General features: G+C 31.3%; 4 protein-coding genes across 4 annotated transcripts in view; 1 reads left to right on the forward strand and 3 right to left on the reverse strand.

Moving 5' to 3' along the window:
* Positions 1-2,348: 2,348 nt before the first annotated feature.
* Positions 2,349-11,187, reverse strand: LOC105618651 (transcription elongation regulator 1). The gene is made up of 17 exons (XM_012200179.1): positions 10,960-11,187; positions 10,802-10,891; positions 10,418-10,609; positions 9,764-10,010; positions 9,430-9,648; positions 9,119-9,322; positions 8,705-8,975; positions 8,384-8,622; positions 8,129-8,289; positions 7,760-7,968; positions 7,516-7,666; positions 3,609-4,055; positions 3,310-3,519; positions 2,959-3,225; positions 2,794-2,871; positions 2,491-2,714; positions 2,349-2,398 (listed from the first exon to the last, which is right to left on the reverse strand). The coding sequence occupies exons 1-17, from the start codon at positions 11,185-11,187 to the stop codon at positions 2,395-2,397; spliced, it is 3,441 nt and encodes a 1,146-aa protein (XP_012055569.1). The 3' UTR covers positions 2,349-2,394.
* Positions 11,188-14,253: 3,066 nt separating this feature from the next.
* LOC105618652 (transcription elongation factor B polypeptide 2-like) lies at positions 14,254-15,130 on the reverse strand. Its single transcript, XM_012200180.1, has 4 exons — positions 15,078-15,130; positions 14,968-15,022; positions 14,736-14,886; positions 14,254-14,603 (listed from the first exon to the last, which is right to left on the reverse strand). The coding sequence occupies exons 1-4, from the start codon at positions 15,128-15,130 to the stop codon at positions 14,254-14,256; spliced, it is 609 nt and encodes a 202-aa protein (XP_012055570.1).
* Positions 15,131-16,890: 1,760 nt separating this feature from the next.
* Positions 16,891-18,897, forward strand: LOC105618562 (DNA polymerase delta small subunit-like). Its single transcript, XM_012200094.1, has 6 exons — positions 16,891-17,107; positions 17,231-17,532; positions 17,597-17,807; positions 17,880-18,114; positions 18,391-18,683; positions 18,779-18,897. The coding sequence occupies exons 1-6, from the start codon at positions 16,891-16,893 to the stop codon at positions 18,895-18,897; spliced, it is 1,377 nt and encodes a 458-aa protein (XP_012055484.1).
* A 1,285-nt stretch (positions 18,898-20,182) lies between these two features.
* Positions 20,183-20,573, reverse strand: part of LOC105618653 — a 6,762-nt gene continuing 6,371 nt past the window's right edge. The window contains exon 11 of the mRNA XM_012200181.1: positions 20,183-20,232. Coding sequence (XP_012055571.1) covers positions 20,183-20,232 — 50 coding nt within the window. The remainder of the gene's footprint in view (positions 20,233-20,573) is intronic.

Consider the following 20,573-nt stretch of genomic DNA (forward strand, 5'->3'; position numbering starts at 1 on the left):
TATTAATAATAAGAAACGCTGCTGTAATAAGCTATCTAATCGATTGCGTTACTCGAACGATGAGAAATACGACTCGACCGAGTTGGGGAATCGGATTTCAGGGTCTCTCACGGCACTTCCTCGACCTCCAAGCAGGCCTTTGCAAAAATCTGCTCTCTGAAGTCCATCCTCTCTGTTATCCCACCCGTTCGTTAACCCTCACCGGTCGCGTCTGACCTTTACCGGGTCCGCCTGGAACTTCGAACATATAGATTGATTCACATCCGGACAAACACGAAAGCAAAAAAGCACAGCAAGGTCGGGAGAATCGGGAGAAAGTTGGTGACATCGCGTGACGTAATTCGATCGATGATGATCGCTCCGGTATCTTCCCGATGACAGTGTACGCGCTCGATGTGATTAAATCTGAAATCCGTTTCCACTGTTGTTGTGGAAGATCATTTGCGCAAGATTTTTCCTGATATAATTAGGAACTTTCTCTTATACAATTCCCCCAATTATATTATATTATATAATTCCCTTAATCCTCTAATTATGTTATCAAGCTGTGAGATTCGCCTCTAATCGCGGTTCAGAGAATTATTTATTCTCATAAATATTGAAAAATTAAAATAATGAAAATATTTTTTTTATTAAAAAAATTCAAAAAAGATTTCAGACGCTAACGCTCGACAAATATCTACGGTGCTTATACAAATGCACAATAAAAATGAGCATTTCCTAAAAATAAAAGAAACAATTGTTCAAAAACTCCTCTCGCGGTGTTCTGAATATTTTATATGTAAAAGATTTTCTACGAGTGCTGCTGCATCTTTGCTGAACACGTAGGCTGGATGTTAAAATTTCGTAAGGATTCCGTGAGAATCCCAAAGTGAGATTCTGCTCTCAATTGTTTGGTGCACGAGTTCCTAGTGACGTAACGCTCGGCTACATAGGGCTTCACCGGTTTAGTTTACCAATTTATATTCTTACCGCGATAACAGGAAGTGCAACAGGAACGCGCCGTTGTGTATCGTAACGGTATAGCGCGACGGACAATGTAATGTAGATATTTGCTGATGTTTATTAGGCAACGATATCTCTCGATAGCTATTCTAATAAACATAAAACATTACTATGAACTTATAAGAAAATTCCTACAGCTATAAAATTGTATGTAGGAATTAGAAGAAAGCGTATATAATGTGCGATCGAATTGATGTATACATAATTGAGATGATGTATAAAACAAAAAAGTATAAATGAATTACGTAAGAAATGGAAGTTATAGTTATCCTGAAATTAAATACATCAATTTTGAAGGAGTTTCTTCTTTCTAATATAAAAAAGATATTTATTATTATATTAGTAACAGCATTCAACTTGCCTTATTTTGTTTAACGTTACATAGAATTTTTTTAAGATTCGGATTCGGAATGTATACATTGTTACACATTATTGAAAAATTAAGAGATATATAATTTTCTTAATGCTTACTCATTTTCAATTGACGATTTATTTACAATTATTTTCTATCGATCAATCGGTTTAATGATGCTTTGAAATATCAATGAATAATGTCTGTCGTGAAATCATCATCCTATATTCAGCATTGAACTCTCCGATATTAAAATCTCTAATATTCAAGCATTAAAATCACCGAGATTTCTTGATCATCATCAGATACATATTTGAAACGACGAACCAAAGTTATGTTAACAACGCCATCTAAGACATATTATGGAAACTAACGACGAAGTTTACTATTTCATGATCAAATTAATTCCTACAAAAATAATGTAATAAAATATTTCGTAAAAAGTATTGTTAAATATAACTTTTAGTATAAATTAGAGTAACATCTTTATTATTGATTGATCATGAAAAAATTGATAAAAGATAAAAATTGTAAACGAAAAAAAATTCGTTTATCAATTTTTATCCTTTATCAATTTTTTTACAAACTTGATTTATTTCGCTGTTTTTTTATCTTTATGTTTGTTTTTATATAAAAAAACAATATGTTTAACCAATGTAACATCCTAAACAAGATGTTAAATTAAATAATAATTATAATTTGTAAATTGAAGGATAACATTGAGAACGGGATTAATATATATAACATAAAAGCATATAGAATACATTATTGCATTGTAAATTATTTTACACGGGTTTACCGACATTCTGTGAAGGATTTCATTTAATATTAATCAACAATATATATGCTTGTGCTACATATCTCGCAATGCAATACAATCTCAATTGTGTAGAATTGGCATTCATTAAATTTTATTGAATCCTATACAGGCGATAAATTCGTGTGTAAAGTAATTCAATTAACTACAGCTATAAATTCATTCATTTTTGTTACTGTTATGTGTCATATGGGTACCGCATTTCGATGTAGATCATTCTTTAACTGAAACAGAAATAGATGTTTAATACAAAATGATGTTTCGTTTTGAACAAAATATAAAATTATGTTATCTTTGTTTTGCGTTTTAAATTTACTTTGTAGTTGATCTTCTTGATGGTTCCGAAGCAGTAGGAGGTGGCGGAGGACCTCTACGTGCTAATTCTTCCAAATAGCCCATTAATAATCGTGTTCGTTCAGCGGCTGTAGCTTCAAGTACAAGGAATCGACGATCTTTTCTAAGAATTTCTTCGATCTCTGCTAGATGTGAACTATTCTCTTGAACTTTTTTGTACGTTTTGTCAGTGATCAATTTTGTTTCCTGAAAATCGCAATTTTTTTACTAACAGTCACAATGGGATTTTAAAAGATATATTTCGAGTTAAATAATTAAAACGCACCTGTAAGAGCTCCCTGAAATCGGCTTTGGCAGCGACAAGTTTGTCCTTAATATATTCCTTAAATTCTTTCTCGCATTTCTAAAACAATAAAAAATATATATATAGAATAAGTAAATTCTGAATTTTTTTACTTTTATATTTCATTTTAAATTAATGATTACGTACTCGATCACTAGAAGAAAATTTTAAGTATCTAGGATCATCTTTCAACGATTTCTTAATATCTTTCCAAGATGCTGTTAATTCAGTTGACGCGCCTACTTCATCGAGTAATTCCCGAAATTTATCACGCTTCTTACGGCCTAATTGTTCAATGTGTTCGTTAAACAATCGTTCTTTTTCCTCGCGATCTAAACTTTCCGCCAACTCCCATCTATGGTCCTTCCTCAATTGTCGTTTCGCTTCTCTCCAAGCTAGATCGCCATTTCTTACCTGAAATTGAGACAAATTCAAGATATTGTAATCAGAAATATCAATAATTCTCAGAACATTTTGTGACTGAAGCTATACACATACCAAATCAGCAAGAAGAGCGCTGAAATGTTGAACCGCCTCTGTGTGACGATGATGTTGTCTTTCCTTATCCCTATCGCGAAGATGTGTAGCTAAAGTCCTTTGCACTTCTCTTTCTCTTTCTCTAAGACTAGCTTCCGCTCGTCTTTCACGTTCCCTTTTCTGTTTCTCACGATCCTCCTCCGAATCGGAATGGTCATCTCCTTCTTCCTTCTAAAAAACAAAACAAGAAAAAATAAAGCAAAAAATGTACAAAAAAAATATAAGAAACCGATAGACAGAAATCGTTTATTTACACTTACATCATTTTCCTTTTTAATGCTTTTGTCATCGCTTTCTTCAATTTCTCCGCTTTCTTTTTCTATCACCATCTCTTTTTTCTCCTTCTCACTCTCCTCTAGGAGGACGTCGTTTTTTCGTTGCTTTTTTTCCCTTATATTATCTTTATCAGCTTTGTCCTTGCTGGACTTTGTTTCTTTACCTTTATCTGAATCCTTACGATCTCTGTCCTTCTTGTCCGTCTTGTGATCTTTCTCTCTATGCCGATGGTCTTTGTCTTTCTCCTTTTCCTTTTTCCGCTCATCCTTCAGCAGGCGAACGTAATCTCTAAACCAATCTTCCCGCGTGCTTGCCGACTCTACGACTCTGTATCTCCAATCCGTTTCCAACTTTTTCTTGCAATCGCTCCAATGCGAATGCCTGTCGATGTCTTTGTGCTCACGTAGCATCGTAAAGAATTCCTTTTTTACCTGAAACGCATTTAACATAAGAGTTTTCATCGCTGAAAAACAATTACTGCTTGCTTATTATTAAACAATTCTTTTGCTTTTAAGATCAAATCTTTCTTGGTTCTCTTATATCATGCACGCTTTAATGATATTTTCAACCAATTATTACACGCTCAGCCACATTACAATCACTTTTATAAATATTATGATATGTAATGATTTGTAATGTGGATCAAACTATTTCAACTTGCAAACCTTTTAAATGGTTTTCAAACTATATTTCGTTAGGGGTAGAAGAAATAGTCATTCGTGTTCGTTCGTATCAGGAGGTTTCACAACGTTAAGGACTCTATTTGTCGAATTTTTTTTATGAACTAAGCTGGTCATTTTTTAGCTGAAAAAAATTATTAACTCATTATTCCTGTAAAAATGATTATTATGATTATCGTCATCATTAAATGTACAGTATTTTCTATTCGACATTATACTAAACAATACATAATTAATTTAAACTTTAATTTTTAAAAATCATATTCATACACACAAACAACATACTGCCATTTAATGATGACTGAATGTGTAAGGTAAGTAAATGTTTAACTGCCGTCCTTGCTGAAACGAAAAAATATGGTTAGTACATTATCATTAACTTCGAAAACACTAGAAGCTCGCAGCCGTCCAAATTACGAAACGAGTTTCTATCTAATTTCTCTTTTTCTCCTACTTGCTATATTCTAAAATACCTCTCGAAGAACCCACAATTTTAGCAACAGCGTCACGTATTTCATAGCACATCGCACCGTTTACAAAAATTGTAACATATAATTATTTTCTTGATAATTTTCTTGATGATTTTTTTCGTAAAAATAACATAACAGATAGATTATTAAAATAATATTTACTCAAATGTTATTAAAATAAAGTACATCTCTCTTTCTCCTAAGCCTCGATACTTTTAGTTCGTAATACTGAAAGCATTAAACGAACAAAATTAGATACGATAGACAAATATCTTTGAATTGTCTGATTTACACAAAGTATGTGAAATTAAGAATTATCCCATAAAATAGCTTTCTTTTTAATGTTCCCATTGCGTAATTTGTAAACGACCGAAATGATTTGTATGATATTCTCTGTTGTATTAAAAAGGATATTTAGATAATATTATTATATTTATAAACAATAATCGAGAGATGATTCTCTCTCAGACACTGGCACTTTTCGTCTTCAAATATATACAATATATAACATTCATTACTCGGATCCTATAAAAATTTTAAAAAGGTACTAAGAAGTTTGAGTTTACATAATTGAAATTTACTTCTTTATCTCATTATAACTGAAATTAATATAAAACTTCACTTGCATTATTATTATTAGAACAAAAATAGTTAAAGCTTTTTAGACAAATATAAAACAAATTTATGAAAATGTTAATCATTCTATGTAAAATTTAATAATTTCACATTATAAATCTGTACTATAATTACTTTTTGTATCCTCTAAAATGCATCACATGATAAAGTTAATTTTACATACATATATTATTGCCGACAACAAGAACCATTTATATCTTAAAGTCGACTTAAAATTACTTGAGAGTACTATATATTTTTGTACATCAAATTTGATGTATCATGTATTGACATAAGAACAATAGAAAAAATATGATTTTAAAATAATAATTCGTTGTTTTTTATAAATATGAAATACTTTACTTAACTACTTGACCTATTCACATAAAATAAGTTTTTAACAATATTAATATGCAGAAGTAATGTTCGAGCAATTATTATTCAAAAATAAAATAAAAAATCAAACAAATAGTTCCTTATATCGTTGGTAGATTTGTTTTTATGTCCATACATTTAAATGTAAATTCTATGGTAGCATTAGAGAGAATTGAATCTTTATATTTCTTATATCGGAATATATAATCTTTGAGAAACTGTTTTGCGAACTAATGCTACCTCGGGCTTTTTACCCTTTTTTCCTTCCAAATAAATTAATGTGAAATCTTTATTTTTTTTTTCAAATTTGACTCTGGGAAAAAGTTAATCTTTTGAAGTAACGAGGATTACGAGTAATATACAAATACCGAGTTTGCTCATTCTCATGACACTCTGCTTTGAAGTAAAGAATGCGGCGCGCGAGGGTGTGCCAGAGTGACCCGCAGAGAAGGTGGGAATGGTAGATGACATCATCCATGCCACCAACCAGCTTCAGTACCACGCCACTCCACATACGGAACCTGTCCTGCCTGCATCCTGACTGAAGTGGAGAGTTCAGAACACATAAGTATATAAGGAAGCGTCACATACTAAGATTTTATTCTCTACATCTCCCATCTTAGAGCTACAAAAAACTTTTCGATTTCGATCGAGCAAATCTACTGGAGTAGAGAATTATTATTAGAGAAATATCTCCTGGTATATGTGTTCTTCAGCCGTTATAATTTTAGGAATTCATACTATCTTACAAGTGGAACAAAATAATAACATACCTATGAAACCTGAAAGAAATTAATTAATTATCGCTGTAAAAACATAAATTCCATTAAACATTACTAAATATATCCTTTCCTATATAGAATTAAAACGCTTTGCATATCTATTCTTAATTTGATTCTTATGCTATCGCGCATTGCAAAGCTTCGCTTAATTAAGGTGAAGTAATTCTTCAATTGAAAAATTAATGAAATAATATAATTATATAAACATAGAAGCAAGTGCTGAATAATAAACATATATTCAGCCCATGCGCAATTTATCGCGGATGTAGTGTGTATTATATTTACATGCTGCTTTAAATATTCTTCAAGCAGCATTTCTGAAGTAATTCACTATAAATGAACGGCATCTGTCTGGAATGGAAGGAGAAAGGTTTATTTGATAGGAATAAATGTAGGAAACGTGGTTTATGATGTTCTTCTTATAATACAAAAGACTTTTAGATGCACTTATAATTAAAAGAAAAATAAGTTTACATAAATATTAAGTATTTGATGAAACTTTAAATATATGATCAATATATATTGAAGTAGAAGAAATATTTTTAGTCTTCAAATTCACAAATAATATGAAAATCAATATATGTGTATAATATTACTTATAATATAAATTCCAAACTTTCGTAAGCAGATAAAAATTTTGTAATAAAAAACTGGACAAATTAAATATTAGTTTAATATTTGTATTAATGAGTGTTAAAATCAAAATAATTTATTACTTCAGAAAATATCTCAAATTATTTATAATCAATATTGAAAGATATTAGTATACCTAAATCCTCCATATTTATTAAACATACACATCTTATGAAATCTTGGATGAGGAAAATGTTGCTAGAATATATATCTTACTTGTATCGATTAAAAATATTTATAATTATTTGTTTTAAAATGCATGGTCCTGAAAAAATATTTGTTGCATTGCCACACAATGCGCGCGCACGTTGAATAATGTAAATAAAATAAAAATACCTGTTCTCGTTTCGCTGTTTTTTCCTCTTTCTCCTTCTTTCGCACTTCCAGAAGATATTCGTTGAAAAGGCTTTCTCGTTCGCGCATCTTTTCTACATTCTTAAATCGTTCATCCCTTCCGTGTTTTTGAGCAAAATCGCTAAATGATGATCTACAAAAATACAAATACAGCATAGAAAAAATAAACAAGAAATTAATATTTTCTATAGAAACAAAAAAAACAGAATGCTTTCTTTGTACGTACTTTCCATGAAGTCCTGCCTCTTCTAAAAGCTTCTGGAATTGTTCTTTTCGTTCTTTCATCTTATTCCTCTTTTCTCGCCTTTCTTCTTCTGCTCTCTCCTTTACGTATTTCTCGAAGACCTGTTTCCTTTCCTTTGACGTTAGAAGTAAATAGCGCGGATCAAATACTATTTTATGAAGTTCTTTTTCCCAAGTACTGAATGCAGATACCTGAAAACAGATTTAGTCTTACTTTCGATATAGATATACGAAATTGAAGTTTAAAGGTCATAAATAAAAGAGTGAAATGGGCTTTATCTACTTCGGAAGCAATAAATTAAAAGTAACATTATAGTCTGTATAAATAAATGATAACAATATAATAACTTACATCTTTCTCTGCAAGCATATCTCTAAATGATTTGATTCTCGTTTCCAATGGAACTATCGCCCTCTCCCTCGCTGCTCTCACTTCGGCCTCTATTGCAGCTTCCTTACCGATGTCGATGGTCTTTTTTCCTTCTTTCTCTTCTTCTTCCTTGATGGGTGTGGCTGAAAGAAAATACGAAATTTATATACACACATACACACACACACACGCGCGCGCGCGCGCGCGCGCGAACATAATACTTAATTTTAGAATAACAATTACTTTTGGCATCTTCATGTTTTATTTTTTTGGCTGGCGTAGGCTGATCATCATCACTGCTTTCGCTGGTATCCGACTGACGTGCTGGTTTCGTAGCACCCACTGCATCTGGTGGCGTTGAGATCATCTTATCCACATCCTGACGGCCAACAAGATCATCCGGCCTTTCCCAAACTGATATCCTCGAAGAAGGATTGTAGAAAAATACCCGTCCATCTCCCGTCCAAACGACGCACCTTTACATACGAATATATTCGCTAGTTCGTGTAAATATATATAAAATATGAATAGCAATACAAAAAATATTTCTAAATATACCATGGAGTTCCAGGCACTGGCGTACTAGAAATTGGTCTAGATTTGTCTTGAGGTTTTGCAGGTTCCTTTGTAGTATTTTCCTCTTTCTTCGGTTTAGTGCTATCAGCATCTTTTGTACTATCTTTGGTTTCGTGAACGTTCTCTGGCGGCTTTTCTTGTTTGCTAGGTTCGACCGTAGTACTATTGTTGGTAACGACAGTAGTTGTAACAGCAGTACTGGTAGGAACAGCACTTGCTTCTTCATTTTTCTGCCGTAATGTTAATTTCGCATCTAACAAAATTAAATTTTAGAATACATCATCGGATTCAAGAAGATATAAATTACGAAATAATTATATTAAAAAATTGTAATATCTACGTTAGTTATTTTGCTTTATAAAAATAACTGTTTTAAAGAAATTATTTATTACATACTTTCTAGATCTTTCAAGGCTTGTGGTTTTTCCCATACTGATTCTCCTGCTTTACTATTGTAGTAATAAAATCTGCCGTCTGGTGCACGATGTTCGGTCCAAACCATAGCAGCTGCTACTAATTCAGAATCAAGTTGTGCTAGTATAGCAGGATCTTCAGCAGGTGTTTGAGGTGTCATTACACCATGAGGCATTTGTGGCATACCTAAAAAAGAATGTAGGTAGATTCTATTCAATCTATTTATAAACTATATAAAAATATTTCTTTTCTTTCATCATTCGTAAGATTTTCATTTATGTATTTTGCATTACCCCAATTTGTTTGTGGTGGTCCATAACCGCCAAAAGGTTGGAAACCAGGCGGTGGCATTCCGAAGGGCGTTGCTCCAAATTGCGTTGCAATCGGATTACCAAACTGATTTGGCATTCTATGCTGCATAGGGATCATATTTGGTGGCGGTTGCATTATGTTCGTATTTACCGCTGGTGTATTTATTGGTGGTGTATTGGTAACTGTTGTGGGTGCTGTGCCTAACATTTCAAAATTTCATCTCTTAATGATAATGTTTTAACATAAACTTAAAAAACTTGAGTGTTAAAATAAATACATAATGTTAAAAAATGTTTTCAAAATATATCAAATTACCATTTGATTGATTTGTTTCAGATGTTTGATTACTGACATCTGGTGCATCATTTAATGTAGGTGGTGGTCCAGTGCCAGGAGGTGCCGTACTTAATTGATTAATAGCATCTGTATTATTAGAAGATGATTGTTCACCGCCTTGAGAGATTCTGTTTTCACTAATCTTAGTCGGTGTACTACTTGATGGAGTAGGTGTGGTAGAACGTGTTGCCGCTTGTTTTGATGCACCATGTACTAACTGTTCCAACTGCAAAATCATGAGACACTTTGTTAAAAATTGTTCTGAATAAATCGTTTCAAATCTTATTTAAACGAACAAAATAAATTTTTTATTTTATATGACAAATAAGTAAACTTACCTTTGTTATAACATTGCTAATTGTCAATTTTTTGAAATATGGTTCTTTTATTTATACTTCGTTCCCTTGCCTATATTTTACCCGCGTAAAAATATATATCAATAAATAAAATATATAAAACTAATGGCAAAAAGAGAAAAAAATACAAAAACTAATAAATATAATTTTATTGATATTGAAAAAATGTACGACCCACATATATAATCATGATCAAAGGTAAATAAAAAAATAAGATTATTTGCAAATAACAAAATTAATTAAAAATATAAATCAAATCATTTACGCATTTATTTACCTGATCTTGTACCATGACCTTTACATTTGGTCCCTCTGGTTTAGTCCATGTGGTATCTCTCGTACGAATATTATAATAATACGACTTGCCATCAGCCGCTTTCGTCTCCACCCACACTTCTCCGTTGAGATCTAGACCTGGAATGTTTGCTTGCTGTTGTGCTTGTTGAGGTGGCTGTTGTTGTCCTGGAATCTATGACATACATTTCATTATTTCAGGAAAATATTCTTAAATTTTTATCATTCATTTCTTCAAAAACAATAAACATATAAATGAAATAAAAATATGCTATGTAGAAGTTACATTATCAAAAACAGATAAAGAATAATATTGGAATAATACTAGAGTAATTAAAGAATAAATTTTTCATTATACATAACTTACGCTGTTCATGTTAGGTGGTCCCATTCCAGGAGGTGGTCCATATGGACCTGGTCCTGCACCCATAGGACCATTCATCATATGTGGTGGTGGCTAAAGCAATAAGATTTTAGAATTAGAAATCGATAAATTCATAATTATTAAGAGATTCAATAATATACCATTCCTGGAGGTCCCATCAAGTTTGGAGGTCCCATAAAATTAGGAGGTCCCATCGGTCCCCAGCTGGGATCAAATGGTGGTGGTCCTCGAAATCTTGGTCCTGCTGGACCAGGTGGACAATTTGGTCTTGGTGGAGCTTCGAAAGGAAAGCCATTGTTTGCTCCACGGAACATTGGCCCACGTGGTCCAAATCCTCTTCCTCTAAACCTTGGGGACCCACCTCTCATAGGGAAATCAAACCCACCTCTGCCACGACCCCTTAAATTATTTTTATATGTTGTGACTAGATATCTTAACGCTCTACCATGCCACTTAGAGGAAGGAAGATCAGAAGTAGCTTTCCGAATCTTACTTGACTCTTAAGAAAAACAAAAAGAAACGCTCCGCTCCACACGCTGCGGATCTGATCTGCTCGCGTCAGGCACCACGCATACTTGCGCAGTAACGCTTCTATGAAGAAGTACTACAAAGTTGCTTGTAAAAAGATCATAGCATTAATTAATTAAATCCCGCGCGAAGACGCGAGGGGCCTTCGCGCGAGCCGGTGTCGGTCCAAAAATAAAAAAAATCCGACATTCCTTGTACATCATCTGCAAGGACTAGAGTGAAAACACACGATGAAATCGGGATGCTGTCAACTCTTGAATCAGACAAGATAGATTAGATGAAAACAAAACGGGAAGAGAAAAGCATGCAAGGCTGAGAGAAAGTATAAAAGAAAAGACGCGGACAACACCGTGAAAAGATCGCCGCTCGCGGAGCCGGAATACGCGACGCGTCGCGATACGCACCGAAAGCCGCCTCGGCCGCGCGGCATGAAGTGTCTGTAATCATCGCCCTCATAGCTGTACTCCTCTGTCTCCTCCATTGCCTCGTCATTATGCTCCTGTTCGTTGGCGGAGGTAGACTCGGTGGCCGCGATCGCGGCCGGCTGCTCGCTGTTCGCGTCCATCTCTCGACAGAACGATCTCGACAAAAGTGGAAAACAACGGAGAGATCACAAACACGCTGGGCACGTCACGACAGAGAAGACCTGTCTCACACGCCCATTCGCTATCGCTTCACTCGTTATCAATCCCTCTGGCTGATTTTCGTCTGGCGCAGAAAAAAAACGCCGCGGACAAATTATTACTATCCTACGCGGATACGAGCCGTAAACATGTCGTTGCAAACCACTGCAAACACACGCGAATTCCCCTAAACGCACCGGCGTGGCAAGCATCTACGGGGGTTCCTAAAGCTCGTATTATCAACTTTATCTATTGAGAACCTCGCTCATTGGCCATTGGGGTTTGTCCTGTTGGTCCCGTAGTGCAGGAACAGGAGTGGAGGCAATGAGATGGCAGATTGGGTTTTTCAAACTCGGTCTAGTGTTTTTCGCTTCTTGAGAAATCAAGTCATGTTTGAGAGCGCAATTTGTATTTTGTAAACCACTACAAAGAGAACAAGAGAGTCAAAATAATGTTGTCATATTAATTTGATGTCATATTAATCGATTATTGATCAAATTTATATCAGTTTTTATAAAGATCTGTCATAATTCAGTCAGTATAACATTATTTTAATTTTCTAATTGTTCTCCTTGAATACGAGCATTTACGTCATTCATGATAATCATGATTAGTTGCCGAAAGAGTTCTGAATATTAATATCTAGATATCTATATGTTATTATTAATCACGTTACAAGTGATTATAACATTAATTATTTATTACTAAAGATTTTGGCATTCAGGAAAAAAATGTGAGAAGAAAAAAGAAGGAAAAACGGAATAAATTTCCATGAAGTAATAAAATATATTAATGAGAAAAAAGTAAATATAAAAATATATTGTATGAAATATTAGGTGTATTAGGGAAAAAGTTCGTGGCGTTTTTTTAATGTCATCTAACGGGAAAAACGCCACGAACTTTTTCCCACACCTAATATTAACCTATAAAAAGTGCCATGTTATTTATTTGTATCATGATTTAAAAAGTAACTTAAAAAGTAAATATTTTTTCTTTTCTAAGTATGAAGTATGTAATGTGAATTTGTCATCAGATTTCAGTTATAATGAATACTCTTAATTAATATTGACAAGTTTTGTGATTGTATTTATATAAAGTTATAATGTAATCTAATATGAACACAATTAATCGGTATCGCATTATATTGCAGACTCCTACTCTATAATTCTTAATAACAGTGTCGATGTAGTTATATTGAATCTGTTTACGTTGTTTGTTACGAAATCTCCAAAAACTTTTGCATGTAAAACTGGATATATAGATATTAGAAAGAAAAAAAAGAGATTCTGAATGCAAAAAGTCCAAGCAATGCAAATAAACTATTATATATATCGTTGCATAAATTTTTGTATAGGTCGATTTTTATTCCTTGTTAGAGTGTAAAACTTTCTTTGTTTCTAAAAATATCAAACATATTTCTATTTCACTTTAAGTTCCAAAAATAAACCATTCAACTATAAAAAAAAACAAGACAAAAAAAAGAAGACACAATCCAATATCTGATTATTAATTATTCACTAAATAATTGCGCCATTTATCGTTTCTGACTCTCATTAGCTTATATTTATCTTTTTGTATTGTTTAAAAAAACAAAATTTATATATTCCAATATTTGAAAAATTAGAATTCGGCTACACAAATTCATCTATTTCGATTCCTAAGAGATTGAAATAAATAGAAATGAATTCATTTCGGTGTGTCGGAATGTGTTCATTTCGGAATTCAAAATTCTGACTTTTCGGATATAAGCTGTTTTTTTTTGTAGCTGAATGTTTACTTTTGGAACTTAAAGTGAAATAGATATGTTTGATATTTTTGGAGACAAAGAATTTTACACTCTATTCAATTTAAAAAAAACTGCTCAATGATAATATAACAACTCAAATAGCACAGCAACGCTTAAAAAAACACTTACACATTTTTTAACATACAATAAATATACAATTAAAATATTGTTGTGTATATTTATTAATAATTTATTAATAAATATGCAAAAATATTGTTGTATATTTATTGTATGTAAAACACTAACTTTTCTTGCTTTATAAGCGATGTAAGCTACTTGGCAATATCGATACTATCATTATAAATTACAAAATAGGAGTTTATAGTTTTGTGTGTGTGTGTGTGTGTGTGTGTGTGTGTGTGTGTGTGTTGTTTTATAGTACATTTATATTACAGTATAGTATACTATGGTTATTATAATACACTTTTCTCATTTTGCATTATGTGAAATTTCAACTGACACAAAACATAATTCATGTCGATTAGTGCAATGTTATATCATTTCGTTTTCAATGTTCTTTTACTTGGACCTTTTTCCAGAAATTCTTCCAGCATTTTCGCATACTTTTCATTATAGGCAACACATTTTTCTAAATCATCATCATTTGGAGGCATTGGCCATTCTGTGTTAGAGTATGGTGTTACTTCGAGACTTTCAAACGAACCATCCTCTTGTCGTATAGCTAATCCAATTATTGCAGGATTCGTTACCATTGCTGCTGATGAAATCAATCCATATTGAAACAATTGTGCAGTAGAATCGGATAATTCCTTATATTCATCAAGATGACCATTATTTAGAAACATGATAAATAGTCGTTGATCCTGTGGCTGTACTTTAAATATAGCTGTAAAATGTATATATTCATCTTAATATTAATGTGTTTATTAAAATCGTGTAACTCATCGCACTAATATATCAAGAAAATGTTTCTGCCATTACATCTCTGCTTATTAATTTTTGAGATATCACGTCTTACCTTCAATCATTTTCTTGAGCTTAATAACTTGAGTGCTTTCCGGCATATCGAGGTATAAAGTCATCTTTTTCCGTCTAATTACCAAATATACATCTACATTTTTACTAAGCATATCACATATTTCTTGCTGTGTATCATCGCCTAAGTCCTCCTATAAAGATATTCTTAGAGATTAATTTGAAAATTAAATATATTTGTTAAACAAATAAAGTAAACTGGATTAGAAACTTACCATTGAATCTAATTTTATATGCTTAATAAAACTGAGATCAATCAATATATTCTTCCTAGGACAATAATAGAGATCTATATAAAGAACTGTGTTTATCAACAGGTTAACACTGTGCAAATTCAGTCATTATCATTTGTGTGCTTTTGAGATAAACATCGTACATACTCCTTAACAATAATATTATAATCTTTATAATAAAGATTGGAAATTTATAATATATATATAGTTAAATTTTTATATATTCGGCTATGAATATATAAAAGTGAATTTAATATAAATATGAAATGAATCGTTATTTATTTTAATTATCCTTTCTTTATTCCTTTTCTTATTCTTCCATTATATTTTGTGAATGCTTTCGCTTTTGAAATCGAACATTCACGTTTCGTAAAAAAAAAAAGCCTAAACATGCCATTCGAAAATCTCTCGTTCCAATCATGGAATATGTACAATACGATGTTTTAAAGATATCAACGTGACTAAGAAATCTCTCGAGATGATGATTTTACATAATTTTGATTTATGTAAAAGAAACAAATTTACATTCACGTAAACATTAACTTGAAAACAGTAATATAACTATATATGAGTTTTTTCTCTGCACGTGCTGCCGCATCGAAAAAACTTAAACGATTCGAATTATCTTTTCTTGAATTTATTCAACATCGTGTAATTTTCAAATATCATTAATTACCTTCACAATATTACCTTTTATTTATTTATTATTATAATCTTTATATTCTCCAGAATACAGTTGTGAGAAAAGGAACCTCGCGAAAATATATATATAGAAAAAATATATGAAACTTGTAGAAAAAAATTGTTGAAAACTGAAATTGTTGGAGCTGCTAATAACACTTCAAGAACAACACGACTACCAATTGACTATCCTACATGAGAAAAGAAAGCCAAATCTGAAGTAAACCGAGATTCATTGGCTGTCGCGCATCCATCGATTCCACGTGTGCAATTTACAAAGAATAAACCATAGTGGAACAAACTTTAGAATGGTAGTAAAAAATTCAATTCTTAAATTTAAAATCGTCAAAAAATCGTACAATCTATTAAAATATAATCTATTATTTACAATCTAATAAAATATAATCTATTAAAATCGTCCGGTCCAGAAATGTACAGACATTTATGCAGATATTTCATTGGTTGGACGAAATCTTAAGGCTAGACTTGTATTTAAAATCGAATTGTGAAATATCGCCCTTATGTTTATGTAGCCTCTTCAATAATACATACATTTTACAAAGCCAAAAAAGGCGGGAAAGACGCCTCACATGATATCATTTGCTTATATTTAAGTAAATATCGCGTGTATTTCTAAGTGCTATCAAACAATACGAATCAATATTAAAAATATCAAGAAAGATAAGCCTTTAACATCTACAGAAAATACGAAAAAAAGATACGGATAGAAAGGTTAGAATTGAATATAAGATATGTAGATGAAATGTGGAGTAATCGTAGGAAATAATTTATAATATTCAGTTTCGCTTATATATCTCTCTATACTATAAATGGTATTGCAAACAATATTTGTGTAAATTTTTATTTCATCGGATATCAATGTCGCAAATACGTTCTTAAAAAAAACAATACAACATAGCTTTTTGAAGGATATCTTGGGGATGTCTCTGTTGTATAGGAATTGTTGAAGAGTAATTAAATTAGAAGATCAAATATATCTTTTAGTAGTTATTGAATTTGTTTACAATTTTAATATATCATACAAATGCACAATAATGTAAATACATAGATTGAAGCACATTATTGTGTTGAATCAAAGTGATCTACAATGTAAGGTTCAAGATAATTAAATGTTCTTTTTATTGTATATAAGATATTTTTATTAATATATACAGTATGTGAAATTCTTTTATTTATTAAATATGTAGAATATATTTATTAATAATGGTGCACACAACTGATGAATCCATTAAAAATCTGCCTTCAAAACTGGTAAATGAAAATTCACAAGAATTTAAAAGACAGGATGTACAATATGAAGACTTGTCCAGTGATTTTGATAGTAAATCGATTGATTTCTCCAGGCAATTCTGTAGCATATATGCAGTGAGATTGGCAGAATTGAGAGAGACATTGATATCACGAGTTGTTGCAAAATGGGGTGAGCTTTATGTATTGTTGATGTTAAGATTTTTATACATAAATATTTTTGTGATTTTCAGTATAAGTGATTTTCAATATAAGATCAAGTAAATAAAAATTTTATCGTCTATATTTTTTTCAGGAGATGTTCAAATAGTAAAGTTAGCAGAATTGGAAGATTTTGAAAGACAAGAATGCGTAATAATTGGTACACTCTATAAACATCAAAAGTGTAAGCCATCGATATTACATGAATTAAGCGAAGATCATCAACTCACATTATCTGAACCAAAATCGAACTACTGCTCAGAAAAAGATCAACTTTTTTTGGAAGATGAGATGCTGCGCATCAAATTAGTGATCGAAGATGCAGATTTAAAGAATTATGTCACAGGTGTTGTATGTGCCATTTTAGGCCATAAAGACAAGAATGGCAACTTTGAGGTATGTAAGTGGATTAAAATTAAAACACATATATACATATACATATATATGATATTTTATTCAGATCAAGGAATGGTGTTTTCCTGGTTGCATACCTAGAAGTTTATCTACACAGCCAAAGTCCAAAGGAAAGCTGGTATTCGTATCTGGACTTGATTTGGCAAATACTTCAACGAATTTATCGTTAAATCTTTTAACCGAATGGATATGTGGGATGGCGGGAGAAGCAGCGACGCAAGAAGATGCCACTGACATTGTTCGAATTATTATTGCTGGTACATCGGATCTTTAATATCTTTAATAATCGTATTCATTTTCACGCTTTAGTATTACTAAATTCTACATAGGTAATTCGGTCAAAACTGTCACTAAAACAAATACTTTAATGGGACATGCCGAAGGAAAGGCACAAGACGCCGCTATAACGAAGGAAGTCGCTAGAGCAACGACACTTGCAGATTCGTTTTTCTACGAAATAGCAAAATGTTGTTGCATTATTGTAATGCCAGGTCAACACGATCCCACCAACGCAATGTTGCCACAGAGACCACTTCATCCATGCATACTACCATTAACATCTAGGTATTATACAAATATATATATATCTATTACAGTCTAGATATACATTCTCAATCAAGATTATAATTTTTTAGAGTTACTTGAAAATTTTTGTCTATTTTTTTATAGCAAAGAATTATATTTGATTTTAGTTGCTTTTGCAATTTATTTATAAAAAGATTTTGGCAGCATTACAATAAATCAATATATAATTAATTTAGAAATTTTTATGGATTTATAAGACTTTCCTAAATCCAAGTACAAATACAGTTCTAATAGAAATAATAAGGTATTTTTCAGATTTCAAAGCTTTAAAAGTACGACTAATCCGTGGATCGGCAAAATCGCTGAACGTATAATAATGGGCAGTAGTGGACAGCCTATTGAAGATATTATAAAAGCAACCGGTGAGACAAATATTTCTCCTTTAGATTGGTTGGAAAAAACGCTGCTTTGGAAACACATGTGCCCGACTGCACCAGACACGTTACCAGTATATCCTTACTCTGTAAAAGATCCATTTATCATAAATTATTGTCCGGATATATACTTTGTGGGTAATACAGATAAATTTGAAACGAAACTGTGGAAAGGTAATTTAATATTATAAAAGAGATAAATACTACATTAAAAAATTAATATTTCTTCATATTTACAATATTAATTAAAATGCATTTAACACTTGTAGGTGAAGAAAATCAGATGGTTAGGCTGATTTGTATTCCAAAATTTTCCTCTACACATATTGCAGTTATAGTAGATATAGAAACTTTAGATACTGAATTTATTTGTTTTGGAACTGAATGAATGCATACATTTGAATAAATTCACGATTTATACAAGATACAATTAGATACAAAAATAAATAATCTAATTATATATGATATTTTTTTCACTGACAGATTATCACTGCTGTTAATCTATATTTTTGTATATTTATTATATTACATTTTAAAATTTATTATAAAAAAAATTTGGAAATAAAAACAATTTTATATTTTGATAATTCTACATTTAAAAGTAGATGTTCTTCGGTTGCGTCTTATGCGTATACAATTGAAACGTGTATCTTCTTTATAATCTTTATAATCTTTATTTATCGGTTAAGCTAATGCAAGTCGAAAGAAAAGTGAAACTTAAAAAGATATAGAATTGGATTAAACTGTCAACATTTGTTTTGTGATGTTAATCATTGTTACAATCGAGAAATGCTGAAGATAGATAAGTAATAATTATGAAATGTTTGCATGAGAATTTGCATGTTGTAAAAGAAAAAACAATTTCTGTTGTCACCTATTTTTATTTGCATCTCGTAAAAGTGATATACAAAATTGAAACGCATGCGACTTTTAAGAATTCGTAGACATTTTGCCTGGTTATAAAACTTTTAATACGAAAGAAAATACATGTAGTATCACAGACTATTAGAAAATTGCGAAATCACAGTGACACAAGACTTTATTTATATGAACGCTTAAATTAACAAGTGAATATATACTTCACAAATTATACCAATGATAACATAACAGTCAAAATACAGAGCATCAGAATTTAACTAATAACACATTTTTAATATTAGTAGTTTCTACATCAAATTTCACACGCTATGTCAAGAATATCTTTTATGATACATAAATTTACAATTTCTCTGTTATAATTTTATTTTTTATAACGTTATCCTTACCTGTGTGTATAATGTAATAGTAATATCTTAAGACACGACTCGGTCATATATGAAAATTAAAACAGGATTATCTTAATTCTAAAAAAAAATCTATGCTTAAAGAAACTGATTTTGACTGTTACATAAATTACGTTTGCGAAATTAGGTGCAAAAGTTACGTTACGGACAATGTACAGGGATTTAAATACAAGTTTTGATATAATAAGTAAAACTGTAACGTACATTATTTGTAATATTAACATTTCTTGTAGAGTATGTCACGCAGACTGTGATAATTCTTTTTCACAAAATAGAAAAAGCATGTATGTATTGGAAGGTACAGTGCTACAGAACAATTCGATTGGCACTTTTATTTAAAGTGAAGAGCTTCGATCGCAAACATAAATATAGTTTTTTGTACAAAACCGCTCAATTTTTGTCATGAGATTCCACTTCTTTCAGAGAATTAATACTATCTACTATTTGTGTAACAGAGCAAAAAATCAATAATGCATATCCTAAACGTAATATGACGTTAAAATTCTAATGCTTTGGCCAAAATAGCAATACTTAAAAAAAAAATAATAATTAATTAAGGTTTTTTCATTAATTTAAGCAGAGAGAATGAAGTTATAAAATTTATATTTATAATACACTTTACAGGTTCATAATTAACTTAAGGTGCAATGTTACATGACCGATAGGTATATATAACAATTGACAGGTAGCTTCTGCATATATATATGTATATATATGTATGTCGTGTGTATATATATATATATATATGTATATATATATATATATGTTACTATGTATACTA

Source organism: Atta cephalotes (assembly GCF_000143395.1).
Source record: "Atta cephalotes unplaced genomic scaffold scaffold00017, whole genome shotgun sequence".
NCBI lineage: Eukaryota > Metazoa > Arthropoda > Insecta > Hymenoptera > Formicidae > Atta > Atta cephalotes.